Source organism: Haliotis rufescens, unplaced genomic scaffold (genome assembly GCF_023055435.1).
Source record: "Haliotis rufescens isolate VD_foot unplaced genomic scaffold, xgHalRufe1.0.p SCAF_19, whole genome shotgun sequence".
Taxonomy (NCBI): Eukaryota; Metazoa; Mollusca; class Gastropoda; order Lepetellida; family Haliotidae; genus Haliotis; species Haliotis rufescens.
Window position 1 is genome coordinate 10,051,156 of NW_025963879.1, and position 20,099 is coordinate 10,071,254.

The following is a 20,099-nucleotide window of genomic DNA, read 5'->3' on the forward strand; positions in this document are numbered from 1 at the left end:
GACAACGAAGACTCCCTATATCTATTTGTATTTCCATCAACAGAGAATCTTTCAGGGGAGGTAATTTGAACATTCACATGTCATTATGGAGGGTAAATCTCAAGGCAGTACAGATTTGTCCAGCGATATTGATTCTCAAAACATAACATGCTTTTATTTTCCAACATCCTTCTCATCACAGAAGGTGAGTACTATGAGTAGCCAGTTCTCTTATTATGGGTTGGTATATGGTTTAAAATGTCATACGAAGCATCTGTCAGACACCTGTCGCCTGCCTGTCAATGTCATTATTTGTGAAACATTTCGGAAATTCAAGTATAGTTTCAGGCAACACTTTCCCGGGCACAGCGTATAGTGCTAAATTTCGCAGGCTGCCCACTGCAGCTCTTGCTTCTCAGATCTCGCGTGCCTCTTCGATCCTTATGGTTGGGGTAGGTTACCCCAAACTCTATCCTTATACCTTGGACCCCCCTTTACGATTATTAGTGAGTTACCCCTTTCTGATCAGCCACCCCCTTCAGAATCCCGAGGGTTAGTTCTGAATTTTCAACAAATTAATCTAATAATCCAGCACCTTACCACCATGGCCAAGGGGAGCAATGTCAAATGATTTAAGAAAGTGCTTGTATGCCAAGTGATCAGCACCCAGTTGTTTATCTTGCAGGCTAAAACAGCACCTCAGCAAAACATCCCCGATTTCTCTGGAGAAAACAGCACCACATTTGGTGAAAACGGCAACTATGTGTTGGGCGAAATTTTTAATAGCGATAACGATTTTTTGTAGTAATATATACATGATATATGGTTTCTTTACATGGTATTTGATGTATTTACATGGTATTTCCTGTTTTCACAGATGAGTACATATGTTCATATATACATGATATACAGTTCTTCAGTTTTCTTCTAATTGTCAGCATGTCCAACATCATCTTCATTGTGTTCACAATATTGGCCCATGTACAATCAAACATTGTGAGAGTACTTGGCTCAGGGAGAGGTCTCCATCTTTGTATCGTCGCCATATGTCAAAAATCTCCTCTTGACGAGATGTGGAAGATTTGCGCACATACGCCCTGAGTCGTCCCTCCTGAATGAGTCTTGACTGCAGAGGCAACAGACTGGCCTCTTTGAACAGCTCTGGAATCAATCTGTATATTCCCAGGGACACCCAACCAAAGTGTAGACATTCTCTGGTATGTCGGCAGATGGGGGCTCCAGCATGATGACATCCCTTATTGAACTATCTTATTGAACAGCGGAAAGGGAAGTCTTCCTCAGTCCGGCAAATTTCTCTATAACGGGCCACAGAAAGTCCGGTTCCACATACATGATGGGTCCACTGGTCACAGTTATCACATGATACAGCATGTTGATTTTTTCTGACATTCTTCTCGCATGCAACACATCGAAAGGCCATTGTGAATAATTGTGATCTGACAGCACCATGTTAGGCCTCTTAAATACAGTTTCAGCTTAAATTGAGTAAAGGTACTTAAAACTTCAAAGCGTATAGTGTTTTCACAATAAGTTAACTGCGCCTCCCAATCAGAGTCGGCTAGAAAATTGGAGTATGGGGCTAATTTTTTACTTGTTTTATTTCTCAATTTCACAATTATTTGTGTTTGTAAGAGATGATGTGAGTTAAATTCTATTATTTTTCTTCAAAGCATGTTATGTTTTCACAATAAGTTGAGCTGCGTATAAGCTAAGTTGGATTATAGTTGGAGTAGAGGCTAATTTCTAATGTAAACTTGTTTTAACATCTCATTGCAAGTTACAATGTAAGTTTAATATCATTTATTTGACCAAGGTAAAAAAAATAAGGTGCCATTTTCGCCAGGCAATAGTAGCCATTTCCGCTTGAGTCGAGGTGCCGTTTTCGCCAATCGGTGCAGTTTTCACCCGGTGACCTTTTGCTGAGGTGCTGTTTTCGCTATAACCCGTTTATCTTTATGGACATGTGCAGTGGCTACTACACAGCCAACAAAAATTGAGAAAATTTGTACCTTACTGAATAACGTCAACAAGGCAACTGGTGTGAATTCCATTGACTAATAACTCAGTAGTAACCGATGTGTATTTATAATACATGATAACACTCGGTGAGAATATAATTCCTGGAAAGACTTCCGCCCGTATCCCTTCTCCAAAAGTTATATATGTATGCATTGCAGCTTAATACTTTTAACGATATAATTTTTTAGGGGGGATATGGGTGGAAGTCTTACCTATGGTTACTTTGATACCAATTCCATACATAAATGCATCAGTAAATAAATCATTGCTGCATCTAAATATAACACCGGCATTACTTCACATGAGCTTTGAATTATAGCAATCAAGATAGACCAACTTGGAATTACACTCATTACAGATATAGAGGTTATGCAAATAAGTACTAAATCTACACTTCTTACTGCATGCAAAAACGTAGTAAACAGATAAACCTAATTTTATATTTATTATACAGATCTGAACATAACACTATCATAAAATACCCAACATCCAAGCACTATCATAAAATACCCTAAAATACCCAACATCCCAGCACTATCATAAAACACCCTAAAATACCCAACATCCCAGCACTATCATAAAACACCTGAAAATACCCAACATCCCAGCACTATCATGAAACACCTGAAAATACCCAACATCCCAGCACTATCATAAAACACCCTAAAATACCAAACATCCCAGCACTATCATAAAACACCCTAAAATACCAAACATCCAAGCACTATCATAAAATACCCTAAAATACCCAACATCTCAGCACTATCATAAAATACCCTAAAATACCCAACATCCCAGCACTATCATAAAACACCCTAAAATACCCAACATCCCGGCACTATCATAAAACACCCTAAAATACCCAACATCCCAGCATTATCATAAAACACCCTAAAATACCCAACATCCCAGCACTATCATAAAACAACCTAAAATACCCAACATCCCAGCACTATCATAAAACACCTGAAAATACCCAACATCCCAGCACTATCATAAAACACCTTAAAATACCCAACAACCCAGCACTATTATAAAACACCTTAAAATACCCAACATCCCAGCACTATCATAAAATACCCTAAAATACCCAACATCCCAGCACTATCATAAAACACCTTAAAATACCCAACATCCCAGCACTATCATAAAATACCCTAAAATACCCAACATCCCAGCACTATCATAAAACAACCTAAAATACCCAACATCCCAGCACTATCATAAAACACCTTAAAATACCCAACATCCCAGCACTATCATAAAACACCCTAAAATACCCAACATCCCAGCACTATCATAAAATACCCCAAAATACCCAACATCCCAGCACTATCATAAAATACCCTAAAATACCCAACATCCCAGCACTATCATAAAACACCTTAAAATACCCAACATCCCAGCACTATCATAAACACCCTAAAATACCCAACATCCCAGCACTATCATAAAACACCCTAAAATACCCAACATCCCAGCACTATCATAAAACACCCTAAAATACCCAACATCCCAGCACTATCATAAAACACCTTAAAATACCCAACATCCCAGCACTATCATAAAACACCTTAAAATACCCAACATCCCAGCACTATCATAAAATACCCCAAAATACCCAACATCCCAGCACTATCATAAAACACCCTAAAATACCCAACATCCCAGCACTATCATAAAATACCCAACATCCCAGCACTATTATAAAATACCCTAAAATACCCAACATCCCAGCACTATCATAAAATACCCCAAAATACCCAACATCCCAGCACTATCATAAAACCGTTAAAATACCCAACATCCCAGCACTCATAAAATACCCTAAAATACCCAACATCCCAGCGCTGCATTAAATGTCCACACATTTACAATACATTTACCATATACATGATAAAAGCTTCATAGGATCAGCCATTCACTAATTTCTCACACATCATAGAACATATCTTTGTTAAATTTACACCTATTTATATATTCTTAGTTATGAAAAGATAAAGCATTTAGTTGTAAACATACCTTGTAAGTAAGTCTTCAAAATGTGTCAACTTGCTGTCATCTGTGACTTGTCAGTGTAGTGTCTGAGGTGCAAGTGAGCATTAAAATGCATGCAAAGTTAACCCAAAGGAGAACAATAGGGTCAGCTACTCAACCGGAACATTTGCCCTGGCTGAAACAATGGGGTAGTGACTGACCCAAGCATAACATACTTAAGATCTTAAGGGTGTAGTATCACCTCTTCAAATATAATCCTTAAAGCCCATACTGAAAATACTAATAACTATATGCTCATAGTAATACTAGCTAGAGACCATAGAGACCACATTTCTCACGGTACTATAAAATTCATATGCATGTTTTCATAATGTATTTCATCTCTATCCACATTGTAGACAACCCCTGCAACTCTGTATTAAAATCGGATCAAGAGCTAAAGTGTCCTAAGAATGTAAACATTGTAATGGACATTGCTATGACTATGATTGCCCTATCATTTTGCACTGTGAATTTTTTATGTCTGACAGGAATCATTTCTTTAAATCACCATCCAAGCCCCCCTTAATTTCAGAGATAGATCAACATGTTCCAGCAAACAAACAAAAAGTTTTGTTACCAATGTAGCTTACGGTACTTTTTGCATCTAATTGCAATCAACTAAAGAATCTTTTGTGCTTGAATGTGTTCTTGGCCAGTATTCAAGTAGGTTAAGACTGTTCCCTCAGGTCAGCAGACATTTATGGTTATATTTTTCAAACTGTGAATAAGTATAAAGCCAATGTTTGCAATATTCAGTATTATAATACCACAAGAAGTAAACTGTTAATTCAGTGCCATCATGCATGACAATGTGACGCTGTTCATGTGAGTATGTGATACAGGCTTGATGTAGGTGTCACTACGGTTGCTGTGTATGTTGCAGGTGCTGTTGGCGCTCTATGAAAAGAATGTCCAGTTCAAACCCAAGCTTGTGAGTTTGTTCCATGGTCAGCACATGGAGCCATGGTATGTCCGACTAAACCCTGATGGCGTCCATGTGCCGGTGTTGAAGGATGGGGCAAAGATCATCAACAACCCAGAAGAAATCATTGATTATATCGACATGATGTCCGACACAGGTAATGCCCTTTCCTGGTTTGTGTTTACAAATCATTCAGTATATGCCCCAAACCTTCTAGTCTACAAGACAAGACATGTTAAAGGTTACAAGTTTCAATAGATTGTAGCCTGACCATAATGGCCATTGTTTTCTATTTAATCTAATCTAATCATGCAAACTTTGAAGCTTAACATGAAACTACTGTTATGGGCTGTATGACTGATTCAAAATACTTTGAAAGCATAGTCTGGAATGGAAATCGCCAGTTTGAAACTAGTGCCGCAAAGATCAAGAAAGATGCTTTCTTAGTGGCTAATGTCGACTTCCAGTTAGTCATTTAATTGGTCGGTCAAAGTTCGCGAAAGGTCGTTCTAAAGGGATCTGTAATGGGATGTCGTCAGTGGTAGCAAGAACTTGTATCTTAACTTAATGAGATTGAGGTAATCTAAGCATGTGATTCATACTGTTTTGTTTATTTAAAGTATTAATTGTTTATTGTTAAGCAAGTTTATTTCTGCAGCAGCAGCCAATGTGCAGCCACTAGCCGACTCATCTCGCATCAAAACACGGGCTGTGTACTCGTGGGCATATGACCACGGAGTGCGCTGATCACTGTGTCAGGTTAACTAGACTGATTTATGAGTGATTCCAGTAATTCATTGCAAATTAGGTGTGTCGGAGTGGGCAGTGCGAGACTGTCGGATTAAGGGGTCTAAAAAGCACTGATTTAAAATGGTTCCCATCATTAGTATCAGATAAAGCCTATTGTCGGATTAACGAGACTTGACTGTATGTATATGTTTGTAACAATTTACAGGATGAGGTTTGCCATACTAACTACGTCAAATTTAGTAACTTGTTAGATCCTCCTTTGGATATTGCCTGCGTCAGGTCCTACCCTCGTCCCTGACCTCAAGACCTCCCTGGGTCAGTCAGTAGCATCCGTGCGAGAACAGCTGACGGGAATTCCTGTGGACGTCATCACATACGGCATCATCTTCCACCCCCACTTGTCAGCATCCGGTTGCCGGCTGCCCTTCGCAGTACAGAGGAGCATGAGAGGTAGCCAGCCACTAACTTTCTGTTTGTTTGTTGATTAACGTCGCACTCAGCAATATTCCAGCTATTTGACGGCGGTCTGGAAATAATCGAGTCTGGACCAGAAAATCCAGTGATTGACATCACAAGCATCGATCCACGTAATTGGGACACAATGACATGCATCAACCAAGTCAGCGAGCCTGACCAACCATTCCTGTAAGTCGCCTCTTACGACAAGCATAGTCGCCTTTTACGGCAAGTATGGGTTGCTGAAGACCTATTCTACCCGGGATCTTCACGGGGCCAGCCACTAACTAATCACAATATAAAAAAACTCAGAGAAATATCTGCAGGTGGGACTGGTACTGCAGTGGTCTTAGGTTTGTAACATGTAGTGCAGAGTTGTGTATTTGAAAGATTTGCTGCTAGGAAGTTTGAATTCAGTTTACCCTTATCATAACGCTTGGTGTGTCATGATGTTACACCTGCACTGTGTCAATATATAGGAGATTTGAAAGGTGAAATTGGGGCTTTGAAATTGAATATGTTATTGTCCAACATTGTCATCAGTTCTTGTGTTTGTTTCTTGTCTTCAGAAAACTTTGCCAAACGTCTCTGTTATTTGACCCACAAAGCAACAAGACATCCCAGTCTACGCGATGGCTACCTTGCCAAGAGTCAGACAGCTGCCCAAAAATATGACATCATCACTGATGAAGAGAAGGTGAAAGGACAACTGGATCAACTGGACAACATTTTCTCAGACATTGAGATATTGCTGAGGAGAACAAAAGAAGGTGAAGGATCCAACTGCTCATGTCTTCCATCTCCAGTTGTCTAGAGAAGATTGTCAATACAACTAGAATGTATACTTCTGAAAAAGATTGGTAAATGCCAAATATGTTTGGTATTGGTGGCCCTGTTCCATTAGCATGGGAAGCAGTGAGTCACGTTGCTCTAGTCATATGTGTCTGTTTATCAGGGCAGTGATTAGTGAGTCACATTGCCCTAGTCATATGTGTCTGTTTATCAGGGCAGTGATTAGTGAGTCGCATTGCCTTAGTCATATGTGGCTGTTTATCAGGGCTGTGATTAGTGAGTCACATTGCCCTAGTCATATGTGCCTGTTTATCAGGGCAGTGATTAGTGAGTCACGTTGCTCTAGTCATATGTGTCTGTTTATCAGGGCAGTGATTAGTGAGTCACATTGCCCTAGTCATATGTGTCTGTTTATCAGGGCAGTGATTAGTGAGTCACATTGCCCTAGTCATATGTGCCTGTTCATCAGGGCAGTGATTAGTGAGTCACATTGCCCTAGTCATATGTGGCTGTTTATCAGGGCAGTGATTAGTGAGTCACTTTGCCCTAGTCATATATGTCCATTCATCAGGGCAGTGATTAGTGAGTCACATTGCCCTAGTCATATGTGTCTGTTTATCAGGGCAGTGATTAGTGAGTCACATTGCCCTAGTCATATGTGTCTGTTTATCAGGGCAGTGATTAGTGAGTCACGTTGCCCTGTTCATCAGGGCAGTGATTAATGTGGCTATTAGCAGAATTGGCATATGTGTCTGTTCATCAGGGCAGTGATTAGTGTGGCTATCAGCAGCATTGTGATATGTGTCTGTTCATCAGGGCAGTGATTAGTGTGGCTATCAGCAGCATTGCCATATGTGTCTGTTCATCAGGGCAGTGATTAGTGTGTCTATTGGCAGAATTGTCATATGTGTGTTCATCAGGGCAGTGATTAGTGTGTCTATTGGCAGCATTGTCATATGTGTCTGTTCATCAGGGCAGTGATTAGTGTGGCTATTGGCAGAATTGTCATATGTGTCTGTTCACCAGGGCAGTGATTAATGTGGCTATCAGCAGCATTGTCATATGTGTCTGTTCATCAGGGCAGTGATTAGTGTGCCTACCAGCAGCATTGTCATATGTGTCTGTTCATCAGGGCAGTGATTAGTGTGGCTATTGACAGCATTGTGATATGTGTCTGTTCATCAGGGCAGTGATTAGTATCTCTATTGGCAGCATTGTCATATGTGTCTGTTCATCAGGGCAGTGATTAGTGTGTCTATTGGCAGCAATGTCATATGTGTCTGTTCATCAGGGCAGTGATTAGTGTGTCTATTGGCAGCATTGTCATATGTGTCTGTTCATCAGGGCAGTGATTAGTGTGGCTATTGGCAGCATTGTCATATGTGTCTGTTCATCAGGGCAGTGATTAGTGTGGCTATCAGCAGCATTGTCATATGTGTCTGTTCATCAGGGCAGTGATGAGTATGGCTATTGGCAGAATTGTCATATGTGTCTGTTCACCAGGGCAGTGATTAGTGTGGCTATTGGCAGCATTGTGATATGTGTCTGTTCATCAGGGCAGTGATTAGTGTGGCCATCGGCAGCATTGTCATATGTGTCTGTTCATCAGGGCAGTGATTAGTGTGGCTATTGGCAGAATTGTCATATGTGTCTGTTCACCAGGGCAGTGATTAATGTGGCTATCAGCAGCATTGTCATATGTGTCTGTTCATCAGGGCAGTGATTAGTGTGCCTACCAGCAGCATTGTCATATGTGTCTGTTCATCAGGGCAGTGATTAGTGTGGCTATTGACAGCATTGTGATATGTGTCTGTTCATCAGGGCAGTGATTAGTATCTCTATTGGCAGCATTGTCATATGTGTCTGTTCATCAGGGCAGTGATTAGTGTGTCTATTGGCAGCAATGTCATATGTGTCTGTTCATCAGGGCAGTGATTAGTGTGTCTATTGGCAGCATTGTCATATGTGTCTGTTCATCAGGGCAGTGATTAGTGTGGCTATTGGCAGCATTGTCATATGTGTCTGTTCATCAGGGCAGTGATTAGTGTGGCTATCAGCAGCATTGTCATATGTGTCTGTTCATCAGGGCAGTGATGAGTATGGCTATTGGCAGAATTGTCATATGTGTCTGTTCACCAGGGCAGTGATTAGTGTGGCTATTGACAGCATTGTCATATGTGTCTGTTCATCAGGGCAGTGATTAGTGTGGCTATTGGCAGCATTGTCATATGTGTCTGTTCATCAGGGCAGTGATTATTGTGGCTATTGTCAGAATTGTCATATGTGTCTGTTCACCAGGGCAGTGATTAATGTGGCTATCAGCAGCATTGTCATATGTGTCTGTTCATCAGGGCAGTGATTAGTGTGGCTATCAGCAGCATTGCCATATGTGTCTGTTCATCAGGGCAGTGATTAGTGTGTCTATTGGCAGAATTGTCATATGTGTCTGTTCACCAGGGCAGTGATTAATGTGGCTATCAGCAGCATTGTCATATGCGTCTGTTCATCAGGGCAGTGATTAGTGTGGCTATTGGCAGCATTGTGATATGTGTCTGTTCATCAGGGCAGTGATTACTGTGGCTATTGGCAGAATTGTCATATGTGTCTGTTCACCAGGGCAGTGATTAATGTGGCTATCAGCAGCATTGTCATATGTGTCTGTTCATCAGGGCAGTGATTAGTGTGGCTATCAGCAGCATTGTCATATGTGTCTGTTCATCAGGGCAGTGATTAGTGTGGCTATTGGCAGCATTGTCATATGTGTCTGTTCATCAGGGCAGTGATTAGTGTGTCTATTGGCAGCATTGTCATATGTGTCTGTTCATTAGGGCAGTGATTAGTGTGGCTATTGGCAGCATTGTCATATGTGTCTGTTCATCAGGGCAGTGATTAGTGTGTCTATTGGCAGCATTGTCATATGTGTCTGTTCATCAGGGCAGTGATTAGTGTGGCTATTAGCAGCATTGTCATATGTGTCTGTTCATCAGGGCAGTGATTAGTGTGGCTATTGACAGCATTGTCATATGTGTCTGTTCATCAGGGCAGTGATTAGTGTGGCTATCAGCAGCATTGTCATATGTGTCTGTTCATCAGGGCAGTGATTAATGTGGCTATTGTCAGAATTGTCATATGTGTCTGTTCACCAGGGCAGTGATTAATGTGGCTATCAGCAGCATTGTGATATGTGTCTGTTCATCAGGGCAGTGATTAGTGTGGCTATCAGCAGCATTGTCATATGTGTCTGTTCATCAGGGCAGTGATTAGTGTGGCTATTGGCAGCATTGTCATATGTGTCTGTTCATCAGGGCAGTGATTAGTGTGTCTATTGGCAGCATTGTCATATGTGTCTGTTCATCAGGGCAGTGATTAGTGTGGCTATTGGCAGCATTGTCATATGTGTCTGTTCATCAGGGCAGTGATTAGTGTGGCTATTGACAGCATTGTCATATGTGTCTGTTCATCAGGGCAGTGATTAGTGTGGCTATCAGCAGCATTGTCATATGTGTCTGTTCATCAGGGCAATGATGAGTATGGCTATTGGCAGAATTGTCATATGTGTCTGTTCACCAGGGCAGTGATTAGTGTGTCTATTGGCAGCATTGTGATATGTGTCTGTTCATCAGGGCAGTGATTAGTGTGGCTATTGACAGCATTGCCATATGTGTCTGTTCATCAGGGCAGTGATTAGTGTGGCTATTGGCAGCATTGTGATATGTGTCTGTTCATCAGGGCAGTGATTAGTGTGGCTATCAGCAGCATTGTGATATGTGTCTGTTCATCAGGGCAGTGATTAGTGTGGCTATTGGCAGCATTGTGATATGTGTCTGTTCATCAGGGCAGTGATTAGTGTGGCCATCGGCAGCATTGTCATATGTGTCTGTTCATCAGGGCAGTCATGATTAATGAAGTTGAAGGAAATAAGCAAAATATATTTCTATTCATTTGAAAAAAGAAAAGGGTTGAATGCTGATTATGTTCAAGGGCTGGTCAACAAGTTCTGAGCCTTTCAAACAAAACCAACAATTGTGAAAGTGTTTTTAATTTTATTTTTCAACATAATCTCCCTGCTTCTCAATACTCTTCTCATATTGAAAGTGAAGCTTTTCAGTTCCATTCAGGAAAAGGTTTTCTGAAGCCTGCCTGAAAAACCCATTCACAGCAGCTTTGAGGTCATCATCATTGTCGTCATAGCACTTTCCATGTAGGGTTTTTTTCAGTTTAGGAAACAGGTGGAAATCACTTGGTGCCAGGTTGGGCGAGTATGGAGGGTGAAGAAGCTCTTCGAACCCACATTGTTGCACAGTAGCCATTCCTCGCCGCTTTTCTGTGATAAAATCTCTCAGGCAATGAAGCAAATCAGCATAGTAGGCACCGGTAATCGTCTTTGACTTTCTAAGTAATCAGCAAGGATCACACCCTTTGCATCCCAGAATACAGTGGCCAGTTTCTTTACTTTCTTCAATGATCTTGAAGACTTGAATTTCTTTGGTGCTGGAGAAGTGGAATGGTGCCATTCCTTGGAATGACGTTTTGACTCAGGATCATAGTGGTAGACCCATGTTTCATCACCCGTTTCTAATCTCTTTTTGAATTTGACTAAACCTTCTCAGTTAGCTCTAATTTTTTTCTGGCAATGTAAGTTCTTTTTTCCTTAAAATCAGAATTTAGAAACTTTGGCACCCCAAATCAGATATCTTGTTCATCTGTAAATGTTCATGAATAATAGCTTCAATGGATCTTTGGCTAAGACCTGTGTCTTCATCAAGTTCAGCAATGTTAATTCGTCTAAATGACAGTAAAAGTTTTTCTATCGCCTTGATTGAATCTTCATTAATGGAAGTTGAGGGACGTCCAGACCTAGGGTCATCACCAAGGCTTGTTCGCCCAGCCTTTAACATAGCTGCCCAACGTTTAACAGTGGAATAGCTAAGGCACTTATCCCCATACACTTGGGGACATGCGGTCATGAATTTTATGGGGAGTACTTTTCTCTTAAGTAAAAAACTGATGACTGATTGGTACTCGTTCTTTTCCATTTCTGTGTCCATTTGGACCCCTATCACGTTCAACTGGCTGTCACTAATATACAAACGGCCTCAACAGACCAAGTACACTTGCATTGAAATACTCAAACAATGTACTTCATTGATTAGTTCACTTAGGCCCATAGTTGAAAGTTAGTCAGGCTTAGAATCTTTTTACCAGCCCTCATATATGACATAGATATGGTTTGTGTGTATCCCCCAAACAGTTCTTTTTTGTCTTGGTTACTGCTGCATTAGAAATCTGAAATAGTCCATCATTCAAATCATATGGTCTAGTTATACCAGACCAGCAGTCAGACTTATACATGCCATCTCATAACATTGATTGTTTGTTTATTTGTTTGTATGTTTGTTGTTTAACGCTGCACTCAGCAATACTCCAGCTATATGACGGTGGTCTGTAAATAATCAAGTCTGGACCAGACAACCCACTGATTGACATCATGAGCATCAATCCACGCAATTGAGATACGATGACATGCCTCAACCAAGTCAGCGAGCCTGACCACCTGAACCCCTTAGTTGCCTCATATGACAAGCATAGTCGCCTCTTACGGTAAGCATGGGTTGCTGAAGACCTATTCTACCCTGGATTTTAACATTGAAGAAGACTATTTAGGCAATCATTTGAGTTGACACAAAATTATTTATTTCATATTTTAGGTTCAGATGATAGTGGTGAGTTATGGCTGTTTGGGAAAATGATCACAGCAGCCGACATTTCGCTGACTATTTTATTGTCCCGTCTGTCACTCCTGGGAATGGAGGCACGGTACTTCCCAGCCAAGACATGCCCCAACATACACAAGTACTACCAGCTGTTCCAGAAGAGGTCGACCTTCAGGCGCATCCAGTATGAGATCAACGACCTGCGGTGGACGCTGGTGGTGGAGGATTTGAAGGCTGCAGCCCCCTACATGCTTGGAGCAGCCGGGGTCCTCATAGCAGCGGGGCTTGTGGCCTGGCTTGTCAAGACCATACAGAAGTAGTGGATGTTGGAATTAGTGTAATACTAATAGCATTTCCGTCACTTCATAGAGCTCAGTGCAATAGAAACTAACACATTTCATATTTGTATAGTGACAGTATGTTTCTTAAAGAATCTCATTGCATATTTTGTTTACCAAAGATTGATTTGTTTTCTCTCTTATGCTAAGCAATTGAAGTAAGTTATTTATTCCTTCATATGTAGCCACAGATACCTTGTTTCAATCGGTATCCTGGTCATGAAGCCACGGCAGGGAGTTAAAGTCAAGGGCCTGTGTACAAAGTTGGGAACAGACGATAGTTTGTGGTCCAATGTCAGTGTGGGCCTTTTAGAATACCAGTGTTGTATCGTACTTGCCTAGATACCAGTGCATGGACATGAAGAGAGAAGAATACCAAAAACACTTCACACTTGATTTATCATTTCCAAATAAGCTTGTATGTAAAACTACATTACCAAGACCAGTACTACTTTGTTAAAAGTATTAGGCTGATGTATTTGTGGAATGGTTGACTATGTCAGTGTGGTTCTGTGTACATGTGTCAGAAGAAGTCCTAGTTACTGTGTGTTGTGTGGTAGTGCCTGGCTCATATTGCCCCTGTACATTATGTGTACTGTCAGAAAGGAGCAGTTTGATGCATCTCCTCTGAAAAACATGCTATGATCCACTTTTAGCATATCTAATCAAAGATCCACGTTTAGCAATTCCCATCAAAGATCCACTTTTAGCAATTCTAATCAATTGAAAGTGGAGACAACAATAGCCAACTGTAACAAACTCATGATCTGCTTCAGTCTCTGTTGTCACTTCGACTTGAGGCAGTTGGAGCCCACTGTAGGTCGTGATCTGCATCTGTCTCTGTTGTCACTTCGACTTGAGGCAGTTGGAGCCCACTGTAGGTCGTGATCTGCATCTGTCTCTGTTGTCACTTCAACTTGTGGCAGTTGGAGCCCACTGTAGGTCGTGATCTGCTTCTGTCTCTGTTGTCACTTCAACTTGTGGCATTTGGAGCCCACTGTAGGTCATGATCTGCATCTGTCTCTGTTGTCACCCCAACTTGTGGCAGTTGGAGCCCACTGTAGGTCGTGATCTGCATCTGTCTCTGTTGTCACTTCAACTTGAGGCAGTTGGAGCCCACTGTAGGTCGTGATCTGCTTCTGTCTCTGTTGTAACCCCAACTTGTGGCAGTTGGAGTCCACTGTAGGTCGTGATCTGCATCTGTCTCTGTTGTCACTTCAACTTGTGGCAGTTGGAGCCCACTGTAGGTCGTGATCTGCTTCTGTCTCTGTTGTCACTTCAACTTGTGGCAGTTGGAGCCCACTGAAGGTCGTGATCTGCTTCTGTCTCTGTTGTCACTTCAACTTGTGGCAGTTGGAGCCCACTGTAGGTCGTGATCTGCTTCTGTCTCTGTTGTCAATTCAACTTGTGGCAGTTGGAGCCCACTGTAGGTCATGATCTGCTTCTGTCTCTGTTGTCACTTCAACTTGTGGCAGTTGGAGCCCACTGTAGGTGGTGATCTGCATCTGTCTCTGTTGTCACTTCACTTTGTGGCAGTTGGAGCCCACTGTAGGTCGTGATCTGCTTCTGTCTCTGTTGTCACTTCAACTTGTGGCAGTTGGAGCCCACTGTAGGTCGTGATCTGCTTCTGTCTCTGTTGTCACCCCAACTTGTGGCAGTTGGAGCCCACTGTAGGTCATGATCTGCTTCTGTCTCTGTTGTCACCCCAACTTGAGGCAGTTAGAGCCCACTGTAGGTCGTGATCTGCTTCTGTCTCTGTTGTCACCCCAACTTGTGGCAGTTGGAGTCCACTGTAGGTCGTGATCTGCTTCTGTCTCTGTTGTCACCCCAACTTGAGGCAGTTGGAGCCCACTGTAGGTCGTGATCTGCTTCTGTCTCTGTTGTCACCCCAACTTGTGGCAGTTGGAGCCCACTGTAGGTCGTGATCTGCATCTGTCTCTGTTGTCAATTCAACTTGAGGCAGTTGGAGCCCACTGTAGGTCGTGATCTGCTTCTGTCTCTGTTGTCACTTCAACTTGTGGCAGTTGGAGCCCACTGTAGGTCGTGATCTGCTTCTGTCTCTGTTGTCACTTCAACTTGTGGCAGTTGGAGCCCACTGTAGGTCGTGATCTGCTTCTGTCTCTGTTGTCACTTCAACTTGTGGCAGTTGGAGCCCACTGTAGGTCGTGATCTGCTTCTGTCTCTGTTGTCACCCCAACTTGTGGCAGTTGGAGCCCACTGTAGGTCGTGATCTGCTTCTGTCTCTGTTGTCACCCCAACTTGTGGCAGTTGGAGCCCACTGTAGGTCCTGATCTGCTTCTGTCTCAGTTGTCACCCCAACTTGTGGCAGTTGGAGCCCACTGTAGGTCGTGATCTGCTTCTGTCTCTGTTGTCACCCCAACTTGTGGCAGTTAGAGCCCACTGTAGGTCGTGATCTGCATCTGTCTCTGTTGTCACTTCAACTTGTGGCAGTTGGAGCCCACTGTAGGTCGTGATCTGCTTCTGTCTCTGTTGTCGACCCAACTGGTGGCAGTTGGAGCCCACTGTAGGTCATGATCTGCTTCTGTCTCTGTTGTCACCCCAACTTGAGTCAGTTGGAGCCCACTGTAGGTCGTGATCTGCTTCTGTCTCTGTTGTCACCCCAACTTGTGGCAGTTGGAGCCCACTGTAGGTCGTGATCTGCTTCTGTCTCTGTTGTCACCCAAACTTGAGGCAGTTGGAGCCCACTGTAGGTCGTGATCTGCTTCTGTCTCTGTTGTCACTTCAATTTGTGGCAGTTGGAGCCCACTGTAGGTCGTGATCTGCTTCTGTCTCTGTTGTCACCCAAACTTGTGGCAGTTGGAGACCACTGTAGGTTGTGATCTGCTTCTGTCTCTGTTGTCACTTCAACTTGAGGCAGTTGGAGCCCACTGTAGGTCGTGATCTGCTTCTGTCTCTGTTGTCACTTCAACTTGTGGCAGTTGGAGCCCACTGTAGGTCGTGATCTGCTTCTGTCTCTGTTGTCAATTCAACTTGTGGCAGTTGGAGCCAACTGTAGGTCGTGATCTGCTTCTGTCTCTGTTGTCAATTCAACTTGTGGCAGTTGGAGCCCACTGTAGGTCGTGATCTGCTTCTGTCTCTGTTGTCACCCCAACTTGAGGCAGTTGGAGCCCACTGTAGGTCATGATCTGCTTCTGTCTCTGTTGTCACTTCAACTTGTGGCAGTTGGAGCCCACTGTAGGTCGTGATCTGCTTCTGTCTCTGTTGTCAATTCAACTTGTGGCAGTTGGAGCCCACTGTAGGTCGTGATCTGCTTCTGTCTCTGTTGTCACTTCAACTTGAGGCAGTTGGAGCCCACTGTAGGTCGTGATCTGCTTCTGTCTCTGTTGTCACTTCAACTTGTGGCAGTTGGAGCCCACTGTAGGTCGTGATCTGCTTCTGTCTCTGTTGTCACTTCAACTTGAGGCAGTTGGAGCCCACTGTAGGTCGTGATCTGCATCTGTCTCTGTTGTCACTTCAACTTGAGGCAGTTGGAGCCCACTGTAGGTCGTGATCTGCTTCTGTCTCTGTTGTCACTTCAACTTGAGGCAGTTGGAGCCCACTGTAGGTCATGATCTGCATCTGTCTCTGTTGTCACTTCAACTTGAGGCAGTTGGAGCCCACTGTAGGTCGTGATCTGCTTCTGTCTCTGTTGTCACCCCAACTTGAGGCAGTTGGAGCCCACTGTAGGTCGTGATCTGCTTCTGTCTCTGTTGTCACTTCAACTTGTGGCAGTTGGAGCCCACTGTAGGTCGTGATCTGCTTCTGTCTCTGTTGTCACTTCAACTTGTGGCAGTTGGAGCCCACTGTAGGTCGTGATCTGCTTCTGTCTCTGTTGTCACTTCAACTTGTGGCAGTTGGAGCCCACTGTAGGTCGTGATCTGCTTCTGTCTCTGTTGTCACTTCAACTTGTGGCAGTTGGAGCCCACTGTAGGTCGTGATCTGCTTCTGTCTCTGTTGTCACTTCAACTTGTGGCAGTTGGAGCCCACTGTAGGTCATGATCTGCTTCTGTCTCTGTTGTCACCCCAACTTGAGGCAGTTGGAGCCCACTGTAGGTCGTGATCTGCATCTGTCTCTGTTGTCACTTCAACTTGTGGCAGTTGGAGCCCACTGTAGGTCATGATCTGCTTCTGTCTCTGTTGTCACTTCAACTTGAGGCAGTTGGAGCCCACTGTAGGTCGTGATCTGCTTCTGTCTCTGTTGTCACTTCAACTTGTTGCAGTTGGAGCCCACTGTAGGTCGTGATCTGCTTCTGTCTCTGTTGTCACTTTAACTTGTTGCAGTTGGAGCCCACTGTAGGTCGTGATCTGCTTCTGTCTCTGTTGTCACCCCAACTTGTGGCAGTTGGAGCCCACTGTAGGTCGTGATCTGCATCTGTCTCTGTTGTCACTTCAACTTGAGGCAGTTGGAGCCCACTGTAGGTCGTGATCTGCTTCTGTCTCTGTTGTCACTTCAACTTGTTGCAGTTGGAGCCCACTGTAGGTCGTGATCTGCTTCTGTCTCTGTTGTCACCCCAACTTGTGGCAGTTGGAGCCCACTGTAGGTCGTGATCTGCTTCTGTCTCAGTTGTCACCCCAACTTGTTGCAGTTGGAGCCCACTGTAGGTCGTGATCTGCTTCTGTCTCTGTTGTCACCCCAACTTGTGGCAGTTGGAGCCCACTGTAGGTCGTGATCTGCATCTGTCTCTGTTGTCACTTCAACTTGTGGCAGTTGGAGCCCACTGTAGGTCGTGATCTGCTTCTGTCTCTGTTGTCACTTCAAATTGAGGCAGTTGGAGCCCACTGTAGGTCCTAATCTGCTTCTGTCTCTGTTGTCACTTCAACTTGAGGCAGTTGGAGCCCACTGTAGGTCGTGATCTGCTTCTGTCTCTGTTGTCACCCCAACTTGAGGCAGTTGGAGCCCACTGTAGGTCGTGATCTGCTTCTGTCTCTGTTGTCACTTCAACTTGTTACAGTTGGAGCCCACTGTAGGTCGTGATCTGCATCTGTCTCTGTTGTCACTTCAACTTGAGGCAGTTGGAGCCCACTGTAGGTCCTGATCTGCTTCTGTCTCTGTTGTCACTTTAACTTGTGGCAGTTGGAGCCCACTGTAGGTCGTGATCTGCTTCTGTCTCTGTTGTCACTTTAACTTGTGGCAGTTGGAGCCCACTGTAGGTCGTGATCTGCATCTGTCTCTGTTGTCACTTTAACTTGTGGCAGTTGGAGCCCACTGTAGGTCGTGATCTGCATCTGTCTCTGTTGTCACTTCAACTTGTGGCAGTTGGAGCCCACTGTAGGTCGTGATCTGCTTCTGTCTCTGTTGTCACTTCAAATTGAGGCAGTTGGAGCCCACTGTAGGTCCTGATCTGCTTCTGTCTCTGTTGTCACTTCAACTTGAGGCAGTTGGAGCCCACTGTAGGTCGTGATCTGCTTCTGTCTCTGTTGTCACCCCAACTTGAGGCAGTTGGAGCCCACTGTAGGTCGTGATCTGCTTCTGTCTCTGTTGTCACTTCAACTTGTTACAGTTGGAGCCCACTGTAGGTCGTGATCTGCTTCTGTCTCTGTTGTCACTTCAACTTGTTGCAGTTGGAGCCCACTGTAGGTCGTGATCTGCTTCTGTCTCTGTTGTCACTTTAACTTGTTGCAGTTGGAGCCCACTGTAGGTCGTGATCTGCTTCTGTCTCTGTTGTCACCCCAACTTGTGGCAGTTGGAGCTCACTGTAGGTCGTGATCTGCATCTGTCTCTGTTGTCACTTCAACTTGAGGCAGTTGGAGCCCACTGTAGGTCGTGATCTGCTTCTGTCTCTGTTGTCACTTCAACTTGTTGCAGTTGGAGCCCACTGTAGGTCGTGATCTGCTTCTGTCTCTGTTGTCACCCCAACTTGTGGCAGTTGGAGCCCACTGTAGGTCGTGATCTGCTTCTGTCTCAGTTGTCACCCCAACTTGTTGCAGTTGGAGCCCACTGTAGGTCGTGATCTGCTTCTGTCTCTGTTGTCACCCCAACTTGTGGCAGTTGGAGCCCACTGTAGGTCGTGATCTGCATCTGTCTCTGTTGTCACTTCAACTTGTGGCAGTTGGAGCCCACTGTAGGTCGTGATCTGCTTCTGTCTCTGTTGTCACTTCAAATTGAGGCAGTTGGAGCCCACTGTAGGTCCTGATCTGCTTCTGTCTCTGTTGTCACTTCAACTTGAGGCAGTTGGAGCCCACTGTAGGTCGTGATCTGCTTCTGTCTCTGTTGTCACCCCAACTTGAGGCAGTTGGAGCCCACTGTAGGTCGTGATCTGCTTCTGTCTCTGTTGTCACTTCAACTTGTTACAGTTGGAGCCCACTGTAGGTCGTGATCTGCATCTGTCTCTGTTGTCACTTCAACTTGAGGCAGTTGGAGCCCACTGTAGGTCCTGATCTGCTTCTGTCTCTGTTGTCACTTTAACTTGTGGCAGTTGGAGCCCACTGTAGGTCGTGATCTGCTTCTGTCTCTGTTGTCACTTTAACTTGTGGCAGTTGGAGCCCACTGTAGGTCGTGATCTGCATCTGTCTCTGTTGTCACTTTAACTTGTGGCAGTTGGAGCCCACTGTAGGTCGTGATCTGCTTCTGTCTCTGTTGTCACTTTAACTTGTGGCAGTTGGAGCCCACTGTAGGTCGTGATCTGCTTCTGTCTCTGTTGTCACCCCAACTTGAGGCAGTTGGAGCCCACTGTAGGTCGTGATCTGCATCTGTCTCTGTTGTCACCCCAACTTGTGGCAGTTGGAGCCCACTGTAGGTCGTGATCTGCTTCTGTCTCTGTTGTCACTTCAACTTGAGGCAGTTGGAGCCCACTGTAGGTCGTGATCTGCTTCTGTCTCTGTTGTCACTTCAACTTGTGGCAGTTGGAGCCCACTGTAGGTCGTGATCTGCTTCTGTCTCTGTTGTCACTTCAACTTGTGGCAGTTAGAGCCCACTGTAGGTCATGATCTGCTTCTGTCTCTGTTGTCACTTGAACTTGATTAGCCGACTGTAGATATCTGCCAGTGTTTCACATGATGTTCCGATTACCTTAGGGGTCAACCTACCAAATGAGTTGAAAGATGGCTGTTTACTTTACAGTTTGTTAC

General features: G+C 44.0%; 1 protein-coding gene across 1 annotated transcript; it reads left to right on the plus strand.

The window, feature by feature from the left end:
* Nucleotides 1-65: 65 nt before the first annotated feature.
* LOC124113343 (ganglioside-induced differentiation-associated protein 1-like) lies at nucleotides 66-18,726 on the plus strand. Its single transcript, XM_046473628.2, has 5 exons — nucleotides 66-184; nucleotides 4,943-5,138; nucleotides 6,011-6,181; nucleotides 6,757-6,957; nucleotides 12,688-18,726. The coding sequence occupies exons 1-5, from the start codon at nucleotides 86-88 to the stop codon at nucleotides 13,011-13,013; spliced, it is 993 nt and encodes a 330-aa protein (XP_046329584.1). The 5' UTR covers nucleotides 66-85; the 3' UTR covers nucleotides 13,014-18,726.
* The last annotated feature ends 1,373 nt before the right edge of the window (nucleotides 18,727-20,099 follow it).